The sequence below is a fragment of the Gordionus sp. m RMFG-2023 genome, chromosome 5 (assembly GCF_954871325.1).
Source record: "Gordionus sp. m RMFG-2023 chromosome 5, tfGorSpeb1-WG-v2, whole genome shotgun sequence".
Lineage (NCBI taxonomy): Eukaryota > Metazoa > Nematomorpha > Gordioida > Chordodea > Parachordodidae > Gordionus > Gordionus sp. m RMFG-2023.
Window position 1 is genome coordinate 27,652,569 of NC_088779.1, and position 11,421 is coordinate 27,663,989.

The 11,421-nt window shown below is 26.1% G+C and overlaps 1 protein-coding gene across 1 annotated transcript; it reads right to left on the reverse strand.

Moving 5' to 3' along the window:
* Positions 1-7,763: 7,763 nt before the first annotated feature.
* LOC135929509 (uncharacterized) lies at positions 7,764-11,081 on the reverse strand. The gene is made up of 4 exons (XM_065466121.1): positions 9,814-11,081; positions 9,637-9,770; positions 8,369-9,595; positions 7,764-8,328 (listed from the first exon to the last, which is right to left on the reverse strand). The coding sequence occupies exons 1-4, from the start codon at positions 9,923-9,925 to the stop codon at positions 7,882-7,884; spliced, it is 1,920 nt and encodes a 639-aa protein (XP_065322193.1). The 5' UTR covers positions 9,926-11,081; the 3' UTR covers positions 7,764-7,881.
* Between the last annotated feature and the right edge of the window lie 340 nt (positions 11,082-11,421).

Consider the following 11,421-nt stretch of genomic DNA (forward strand, 5'->3'; position numbering starts at 1 on the left):
TGCCCACTCTCTTTCGTTCTCTTTTACTTTTATCTCTCTTATCTTTATTTTCTTCTCTTCCTTTCTCATCTATCCCCTCCTCTTATCTTTATTCTCTTCTCTTCCTTTCTCATCTATCCCCTCCTTTTCATTGGTTGAAGTCATCCAAAGGAAAGTTTTAAAATTGTTGAAGGAGGTTCGGTTTTTCCGGTACGAGTGATGAATATGGATATTATCTTCAAGGATGGATATAAACTGATAAGTGATTGTATTTGTACTTTGAATTTAATTTAATCATATATTTATTTCTTATTTTAGTTAGGTTTTAAATTATATTTCTAGAGTACCTTCCCCGTCCCTTTTTTTAAAAATAAATAGGGCCGTAGGTTTTGGGTGTGGGCTGTTCTCTTGGTCCTCCCTATCTGTTCCAGCCCACAGACGTTTAAATAATAGTTTATGAACTATTAAGCGTACAAGTACGTGCGGCTTGCCCACAAACGTGTGAAGGGCTCCTCATATTTTACTTTATACCTAACTTAAATCTTCCAATTAGATGGAATTGAGGAAAACCTAGCGTAGCTCTGTTGTACCTACAACGTTGAGAGGGCGTATGCGCTTTATTCCGTATTCCGTAAGTCATCCAAAATTATTTTTAGATTTGTTACCAGTAACATCTTGTTCCACAAATACATGGGTAAGGACATTTGCCAGTACAAGAGGATCCTCGCCTAAGCATTAATCTGCCATATCGTTTCAAAATATTTTGCCTTTTAAATTTTTTTAAAATTGGAAATTAATCATAGACATGCATTAGTAATATCATATGCCTTATTTTCTCTAATATTTATGGTTTTCCAACAAATAAACCAGCTGTTTACACAATTATATAATTATTTTAAAATGGTTCTTGATTAATCTGATAAGAAAGTAGTGGTAGCAGTTATAGTAAGTGAAATGATATCTAGAAATTGCACGGTTGTGTTCTAATTATAAATTAAAATAAACAATGCAGTTGGTCCATCGTGAGAAGATGAGCCTGTGGTTTAGCCATGATTAGCTATTAAATGGCACAATTCTTAGTCAATAAAGTAGTAAGACTTCATCTGTTCATATAATTAAATCTTTATTCATTATTGAAATGAAATATGCAAAATTTAACTTATTCTGTTTAGCAAATATTTTTGGATGGTAATATTCTAAGCTCCTGACATTATCAATGGAATTTAAATGAGAATCTTTCATTAGAATCAGTATAAAAACTGCTATGCTAAGATTATATAAATACTTCACCATAAGATATATTTTTAAAATTATTAGAATACAAAATTTAAATTAATAAAATCAATTCTAGAATATAAATTATAAGAATAAAGATATATAACACCAAAAAATGGTTATCAAAATAAAATCTAAACTTTTTTTCATGTGTTTTGTCATTAATCGAAAATAAATAATTGAAATATGAACATTAATTTTTCTAATTAGCCTCCATGTATATTAAACAGGCGCGTAACCAATGGGGAGGGAGAAGGGGGAAATTCCCCCCCATCGTAAATTTGACTGTATTCATAAATATCATTTTGAGCTAATAAAAATTTTACCCCCACCCCTCCTTCACCCCCAATTAAAATTTTACCAGAATTTAATATCAATTATCCAACATATTATTCAAAAATATTAATAAAATGGAAAAATATTTAGTCAAAGAGATTGAAATCAAACGATAATTTATTTTATTATTATATATATTTATTCTATTAAATTTAAAATTATTAGTGAGTTAGAATTAATAAGTATTTTTAATAATATTTTAATTATTAATATATATCTATAATTTTTTAAATATTTTTCATTTTTACTTCCGAACAGAAGAAATAGAAATACAAAAGTTAAATAAGGCTGAGCATGAAAAAAAGTAATGTGTCGTCAGAAGCGATATCATTATTGAATTCAATTGATCCATCAGAGTTTATCATTGCTGCTAGTTGCATCAATAAATTATTTTTAGCTCACCACTTTGTAGAAATTTACAAAAACCAAATTTAGATTTGGTTCAGGTTATTGATTTGGCGGAAAATGTATATGAACAGGTATATACAATAAGAATGAATGTAGATAAATATTTTTAATTTATCTAGACGTTGAATCGAAGGCTAAATTTTATGATATAACACTAATTATAGGCCATTATTGAGATGTAAAATAAATATTGGCTCAACTGAAGAATATTATAAAATATCCATTTTCATCCCATTCTTAGATACTTATCGCAAATAAAAGTACGGTTTTTAGATAAAAAGCAAGTCTTTAGCAATCTTCAAGTTTTATTATCCAAAAATCCTTCTTCGTTTTCTACACTATTGGTAAAATTAAATATTTAGCAAAATTTTATTCCTATGAGATTGATACTGAAATAAATTTAATCAATGACTTCGAATTGTGGTATAAACATTTACTACGTTTAGCTATTTTACCTGAGCATGCTATTGATGCGCTCAATTGTTGTAAAGAAACCTTGGCTCAATTTCCTAATATTTTGAAGTTGTTTTATGTTCTTGCATGTTTGCCTATTACAACATGTACGAATGAAAGGACTTTTTCCAACTTGAGAAGGTTGAATTTTACGAAGCTAAATGGGTTAGCTCTGTTGAATATCCACAGAGATTTGGTTCCAACTACAAACGAAATTCTTGATGAATTGGCAACATTCCCAAGAAAATTAAAAATCACATTATAATTATAGAAAATATTTTGTATAATATTGCATTTAATAAGAAGTTAAAAAAAACTTGTTAGTTTAATTATTTTCTAGTCAATATTTTATACACACTACTATTAGTATTTTCAATAAAAAAAATTATATTCTACTTATATTGTATGAGAATTTAAGCTGAGGCTAGATTTTAAAGCAAATTTTTTATAAAAAAAATTACATTACACTTTAATTCAACTTTACATTAAAAAAACTTTATTAAATATAATATACCTAACTTGAAATAAGAAAAAATAGGCTTGTAATAACCATAAGCACGAATTAGTAAATAATAGTTAAAAATAGAAATATAATTATTATTAAATTATGAATAATTTAATAGAATAGCTAAAACATAAAACCCGGCCGAAGGCCAGGTAAAAGGGGTTTGGGAGCGAAGACCCCAAAAAAAATCCCCCCCTCTATAAGAAAATTCTGGATACGCCACTGATATTAAATTACTATTTAATCGTATGTTTAAATCCATGATTTTATAAAATATGTGGTTTCTAGTGGAATCTTTTTTGTCTCATATTTTTAAGCTCTGATTTATTAAATTTATCATCAAATGTAATATTATTTTTTAAAATAATAAAAATTAACGGAATTCGACCATTTAGATAAAATATTATTGGACACCGGTGGACGGTAAATATTCTACCGATTTTTATTAAAACAAGAATGTAAGAAATAGAAATAAAATAGAAATCAAATTTAGTTAAATTACTCCGTTCCCTCCTGACTTAGGAAATACTAAAAAGGGCGAGATTTGGTAAAATCTTTTTAATCAAAGCAATGTTATTATGAAGCCTGCGTAAAAAGAAAACCCTTTTCATTCAATTTTTGCTTGCCGAAATATTTGTCACTAATATTATATAAAAATAAATGTAACGGATTTATTTATTCTAATAATTTAAAATATGTGTATAATTGATATAGTAAACATTTCAGATGCTTAATATTAATCTTCAAGTTGGAGAATGATCAATTTTAAAATATTGGTTAATGAAGTAAAATGATAAAAGATAAGATTATCATAATAGATTATTCTAATTTTTTTTTTAAAGTTAGTATGTTATATTATTTTAAAAATTTACTATAATTTTATAAAATCAACATATACGGAATGGAAATGTTATAAGAGTTAATAGATGTTAACATAAAAGATAACGGGGAATACATATGCTCCCTAAAAAAAATTTATTTCTACTCTCTTGAGATATTTGGAGGCAAAACGCTATTAGACTCCCACCCTCAAAACCTTATTCATTTAGGTTAAACTAGATATAATATTGAAATTAAATTTGTATGCTGTGTTATTAAATTTTTAACAATTGTTTGAACGAAATGATTTCAAAAAAATTTTAAATCTACTTTATTGAAAATCATTAGTCCTCTAAGTTGGGTATCCCGTCAAAGTTTTAGATTGTAAAGTTAAAATTATTTATTTTACTATTATTATTTTTAGTATCTTTTCTTTATTTAAGTAAATATATATAATACTCAAATATATTATAAGAAGGAAGTGTATGCTTTAAGTTTTAAAGTATAAAATTAATAGAGGCATAAAATATTAAAGATTAATGATAGAATAAGGATAGAAGAAGGATAAAAGAAGAATATTTAAGAAGGTATCTGGAAAGTAGAAAAGAGAATCAAGGAAAGATGGAAGTAATGGAGATTACTCGATAGAAGATATAAAGAATAATTTTAGTGGTTAACATTTGAATTAAGAAGAAAAATTTTTTAGTTTGATCAAAAATTGAACTTTCTATTCAAAGAGGTTAGAAGAGAGGAGACGCGTATTTTTTAGAAGTATCAACGGAACTGTATATATTTATTTCCGATATTCGGCGAGTGCGAGATTCAAGAGGAAATCTTAAATTGATTGACCATAAAAACAAGGATGTTTCTCGTTAGTTCTAACAATTCTGATTGGTAAGGATGCTTGCTGATATATAGACTAGAGAAATATCGTAGCATTTGGTATGCCATGAGAAATTACCTAGGCAAAATAGACAATGGAGATATTTCTTGTCCTTGCAGTCAACACTGGTTTTACAGTGTTCTCATTGGCAGGACAAAATAATTTTGCAGTTAAGAGATAGTGCAATAGCGCCTCTTAGCTGCCCTGCATATTGGAGCTAATTGAGATTATAGGAGGGTATAGTTTCAAGAAACTCCTAAACATTGATCTCATGGTAAAAAACGTAAGATCGTCGTCATGAAGGCGTGATTTTAGGTATAACCTTATATGAGTGAAGTATCTCAATCTTTCATTAGAAAGGTCGTTGAGGTTTTAGGAATACAGAATTGTCCCAATATAATCTAGTTTTAACTAATAAGGGGCCATAAAAACTAATGAGTTTAACGTTTGACTGAGAGACAATAATTAATTAAACCGATGACCAATGTGCCACGCTTGAAAATATAAAACACACTCAGGCCGGGGCATTTAAATATTCCCTCAATAGGTCTCGGGTAATTATTAATTGAACGTCGTTAAAATCATGGCGAAATGGTCTCTTTTGAAAATAAAAATGCGCGAAGGATACATTTATATATTAGGTTCAGTGGCGTAGCTAGGAATTTTCCTTAGAGGGGGTCCATACATATAAAAGCCTCCTTCGGCCCTTTTCCCCGGCCTTCGGCCGGAGTTTATCTTACAAATCATAACCATATCTTGATAATATATAATAAATATATTTTTTAAATGCATCAATAATTTGTTTTATAATTTAGTAGATTATTCTCAATGACTTTATTATAATACTATCCATAATAATTTCAATAGTAATATAATATCCTTCCACAAACATCAAAACCAGAAAAATATAAATATTATTGGTATTTATTTGATATAAAGTCACCACTTATAAGTCTTTTGAACAGGGTTTAACATTTGCTCAAAATTCAAAAATCTTCACAGATCGTTGCTCTTTTGAAGATCAAAAAATGCGAAGATTTTTTCGCTAAAAAAAATTTTGAGCTTGCTCAAAGAAGATTTTTGAGCAAAATAAAAAATATTTTTTGTAAAAAAATCTTCTATAATTTTGAGAAAATATTTTGAGAATTTTATAATAAAATAAAATCTTTTGTAAGGAAATCTTTATTAAAATATTTTTGAAATTTTGATCTTAAAATTTTTTGGTAAATTCTTTAAAAATAAAATTTTTGATATATATATTTTTTTATTTTATTATGTTAATGAAAATATTTTTTTTGAATAGGTTGTAAATGTGAGAATTGGTCATAATACCGACTGCATTTTTTTTAATATTTGGAATAAGTAATAATGATTATTTTAAAAATGTAATGTCATAATTTTAATGTTTTATATTTAATGTAAACTATAAAAGTGACAATTGTCATAATACTCATCTCAGAACCTTTAAAAATAATTATAATTAAAAAAGGCTAGTTGAGCATGTTTTGAGATGGTTTCAGTGATTGTAAAGCATATAAAGGTGACAATTGTCATAATACTTATTTCACATATGTTTTAATTGGAAATAGAGAAAAATGATTATTTCAAACATGAATTAATATAATGTGTAAACTATAAAAGTGACAATTGTCATAATATTCATAACAGAACCTATAAAAATAATTTTATTTTTAGGTATTAAATAGGCGAGAAAAAATTTTTTGAGCATGTTTCGAGATGGTTTTAATGATTGTAAAAATTGTCACAATCGTTATTTTTGAACTTTTTTAAAGCAAGTAGATAAAAATTTATTAAATATAAAATTAAATGTGGATGTACCATAGAGCAGTGACAATTGTCATAATCGTTATTTTTGAACTTTTTTGAATTTTTTTGAAGCAACAGAGTAAAATAATAAATTGTAAACATGTTAAATTGAAATTTAAATGTGGATGTACCATAGAAAAGTGACAATTGTCATAATCGTTATTTTTAATCTTTTTTGAATTTTTTTGAAGCAAAAGGGTAAAATTATATATTGTAAACATGTTAAATAAAAATTTCAGTGAAGATGTACCATAGAAATGTGACAATTATCATAATTGTTATCTTTGAACTTTTTTGAATTTTTTTAAAGCAAATAGGTAAAAATATATATTGTAAACCTGTTAAATTAAAATTTCAGTGAATATGTACCATAGAAAAGTGACAATTGTCATAATCGTTATTTTTAATCTTTTTTGATTTTTTTTGAAGAAATTATATATTGTAAACTTATTAAATTAAAATTTCACTGAAGATCTACCATAGAAAAGTGAAAATTGTCTTAATCGTCATTTTTAATCCCTTTTAAATTTTTTTGAACTTACAGGGTAAAATAATAAATTGTAAACTTGTTAAATTTAAATGTGGATGTACTATAGATAAGTGACAATTGTCATAATGGCCATTTTTAATCTTTTTTGAATTTTTTTGAAGCAAAAGGGTAAAATAATAAATTATAAACATGATAAATTAAAATTTAAATGAGGATGTACCATAGAAATGTGACAATTGTCATAAACGTTTATTTTAATCTTTTTTGAATTTTTTTTAAGCAAAAGGGTAAAATTATATATTGTAAACATGTTAAATTAAAATTTCAGTGGAGATCTACCATAGAAAAGTGACAATTATCATTTTTAATTTTTTATTTAATTTTTTTGAACTTAAAGGGTAAAATAATAAATTGTACACATGTTAAATTAAAATTTCAGTGAATATGTACCATAGATAAGTGACATATCTAATTCTCAACTCCCTTTTGAAATTATTTTAATATATATATTTTGAAATTATCACATTACTCATAGTCATATCCATTATTTTTAAATTAGGTTAATATGATCTTGTTGGGAAACACTTAAACCTCTGGGCAGATGATAATAGTATCATATATGTTAAATTTTTAGAGCCAACCGGAACGGAGTTGAACTAGAAAGATGCATCAATATAAACATGATATTTTTGGGAACAACAAATTTAAAAATATTTTTTCTTTAATCTTTTAAATCAATTTTAGATCTTAGAAACTACTATTTGGATATATCTAGTAAAATACGCCCCCCTCTGATTATACTATTCATACAAAAAATCTAAATCAGTCATATATATGAATTTTTATTTATTAAAATTTCAATGTAAACAATAACTTTATAATGAAATAGGTTATATAAATAATTATTTAAAATATCACATTATTTAACAATGTACGATTAAGCTTTATAATTAAAATATCATCAAGTATATCTTTGTCTAATCTTGTCCTTAGAGAGGTTACAGTTAGTGCCAATGCACTAAATGCTCTCTCAACTGAGACCTGGGTGCAAGGAGCAGCAAGAATTATTTGAGATAATTTAAATAATTCTGCATCTTGGTGTTTTCTTGAAACCCAATATTGCAAAATATCTTGTGAGGATGGCAATCTTTTGTTGTATAATAACGATTTTATTTTTAGCTTGATATCGCTATTACATAATTCATAAAATATAGGTCCCTTCTTGCAATCACGCTCAATGTAAAGGTCAAGTTTTGTTTTTTTATAATCACTAGTGGAAGGCATAACTAGAGTTGTATTTTCTTCATGAGGGTCAATAGCTTGCAATTGTTTCCAAGTTGCAAATATATGTTCCTAAAATAAAAAGATGTATATTATAAATTTATTAATTTACCCTGGCCAATATTTTATCTTCTTCCAAAGGATATTTTCCATTTTCATAATGGAATCTAGGATCCATATATATCGCACTACGAAATGCGTCATTTTGAAAAAGATAGCTTTCTCTAATGTTTAAACATTCCAACATACTTTTAGATAAATTATTATCCATTTCCTCCAGCTCCATTTTGCATTCTAGCCATGAAGCAAAAAAATCACCTATTACAATATTACTTTTTTGTAATTTCATTGTGAATTTGTATAATGGGAAAAGGACTGATGTACCTAATAGGATAATATCCCATAAATCGAAACTAATAAAAGTTTCTGGGTATAATTCACCCATTTTAGTATAAAAGGTTTTATTATCCATTAGATTTTTCATCATTAGATAAGTACTATTCCACCTAGTAACAGTATCTAGCGTGGGTTTCGAAACTTTGTCCATTATAAATAATCTTTTATATTTGTGAGATTTTATCAATTTAATTATAATACGAATTTTCTCTAAGTCTAGTTTTAAATATTTTTTGATAAACATGTTTACAGCAAGTTGTATAGTATGTGCAGAACATCTAATGCAACTTAAGCCAAAGCTTTTGCTTATATCATCTGATATATTTTCCTCGTCAATACCCTCTGGTGTTTCTTCATCAGAATAAACGGAGACATTTTCATCATCAATACATACATTTTCCTGATAACTTACACTTGTATTAAATAATATCTGGCTTAAATTGTTTTCATTAGAATTAGATAGATCATTATCATTATTTAATTGATCTCTAGCCATAGTGTCAACCATTTTAAGCATATTGGCGCCGTTATCCACAGTAATGCTATATATTTGTTTTAAATCTATCTGGTATTTTTTTAAAATTGTTTGGATTTCTTCTTTTAGGTTTACACCTGTATGAATTTTTATTAGTTCTATCATTCCTAGTGTTCGTACTTGTATCTGGCCATCTTTTATATACTGAACATTAATACCTAATATTGATTTATTATATCTAGTAGCTGTATCAATTTTTAAAGAAATTAGCTTGTTTTTTAATTCATGTATAATTTGAAGTCTAATTTCGGATGCGGTATATTTTATTTTGTCGACCACTGACCGAGTATTTATTTTCATTTGAAGAGAATGACATATAGGGTCTAGTAAAATACGGAAACCCTCATAATTTACTAAATTTATGGGTAAATTATGGACTGTAATCAACCATACTATACATTCAAAAACCTAAAAAATAATTATTTATTCTTTATTTAAATATTAATTACTTTAGATTTATCGATCTTAATTTTTGGGAATTTTTCTTTTGCTGTATTTCTAGCATTGAAGGACGAATCACTATTAGATTCATCTGCTTTCATTATGTTTGGGTGTTGAGAGGTTATGTGTCTTTTAAGATTTGCTAGAAAAATATATTGAAAAATACATTAAATAATTTATTTTACATGGTATTGACTTCATCTTTTTGTCACACATGCTGCACGTCGCTAAATTTTCAGAAGAATCGATTAAAAAATGCTCCTTTAGAATATCTTTGAGATTTTTTTTATTTTGCATTATATATAAAAAAAAAATTTTGTAATTTTTAATTTTAACTTTCTTGTTTTTTCCTTTTATTTTTATTTTCACTTGTTTATTATATTTTGAAATAAAAAATCAGGAATTAATGTTATATAAAATAAAAAAAATGAATAAAATAATTGTTTTATTGAGGCCAAATAAAACCCCCATTTATAAATTTGGATGGGATACATTTATTTAATGTTTTTTTTATTTATATTTATAAAAAATCAAATGTTAAATGAAGATATAAAAAATGCATTTTCTTTTCTTTTCGTTTTTCCCATTGTCTCTCTCTCTCCCTCCTTTATTTATTTTTATTTAATGTTTTGCCTTATGAATTAAAGAAAATAAAAATCTCAAAAAAATGAAATTTGCTGGTGCCAGCGAGGCGGCACCAGATTGAAAAAAAGTATTATATAATTTTTTTTTTATAAAATTGAATTCAAATTTTTTTTTAATTTTCATTGCTGTAATGGTACCCAAAACCGATACGTTTTCCCCCTTGAAGGAGGGAGTTTGACGGATGGCCTCTTATTCTGTTTATGGCTATTGCAATTTTTTCCTGACTCCAATTGCTATATTTCTTTTGTGGTTTATGATAGGTATCAGAGTTTATTGTAGAAAAATTTATTTGATTGGGTTAAGAATTATTTGTTATACCAAATAAAACTGAATTTGAAATATTTTGAGAATAAGATGGTTCTTCCTGTGAGGAAAAATCTAAAAGATTATATATAATAAACAATATAATGTTAATTGGTACCAACATGTAGATGTAGAAAGATTTAAGAGACCTGGAGATAGTGACTATTTTACTAATTTTGTAATTTTTAATATCTTAAAAAATGGGAATTTTATTTCCTGGGAATTATATTCATAGATTCTTTTTAATGTTTACCTAATAGATTTTAAATAATAAACTAAAGTTAAAATTTTTTAGCCCGCTAATTGTTAAAATTTTGTAACCGATTCGCTCGCACTTTTTAAAATTATTAAGCTAGGCCGCCCATGGACGGGCTTCAGCTAAAAACCTGCTCGTTTCAGCAAATAAATTCTAAAATGATCATAATGATTATGACAATTGTCATTTTTCTATGGTACATCCTCATTTAAATTTTAATTTAACATGTTTACAATATATAATTTTATATTTTTGCTTCAAAATAATTTAAAAAAGATTAAAAATAACGATTATGACAATTGTCACTTTTCTATGGTAGATCTCCACTGAAATTTTAATTTATTATGTTTACAATATATAATTTTACCCATTTGCTTAAAAAAAATTCAAAAAAGATTAAAATAAACGTTTATGACAATTGTCACATTTCTATAGTACATCCTCATTTAAATTTTAATTTTACATGTTTATAATTTATTATTTTACCCTTTTGCTTCAAAAAAATTCCAAAAAGATTAAAAATGGCCATTATGACAATTGTCACTTATCTATGGTACATCCACATTTAAATTTAACAAGTTTACAATTT

Coding starts and splice junctions, on each gene's coding strand:
- LOC135929509 (XM_065466121.1), bottom strand. CDS start 9,925: ATGCAAAATAAAAAAAATCTCAAAGATATTCTAAAGGAGCATTTTTTA. Junction 9,596..9,636: donor TTAAGATCGATAAATCTAAA/GTAATTAATATT, acceptor ATTATTTTTTAG/GTTTTTGAATGTATAGTATG. Junction 8,329..8,368: donor AAGATAAAATATTGGCCAGG/GTAAATTAATAA, acceptor TTTTTATTTTAG/GAACATATATTTGCAACTTG.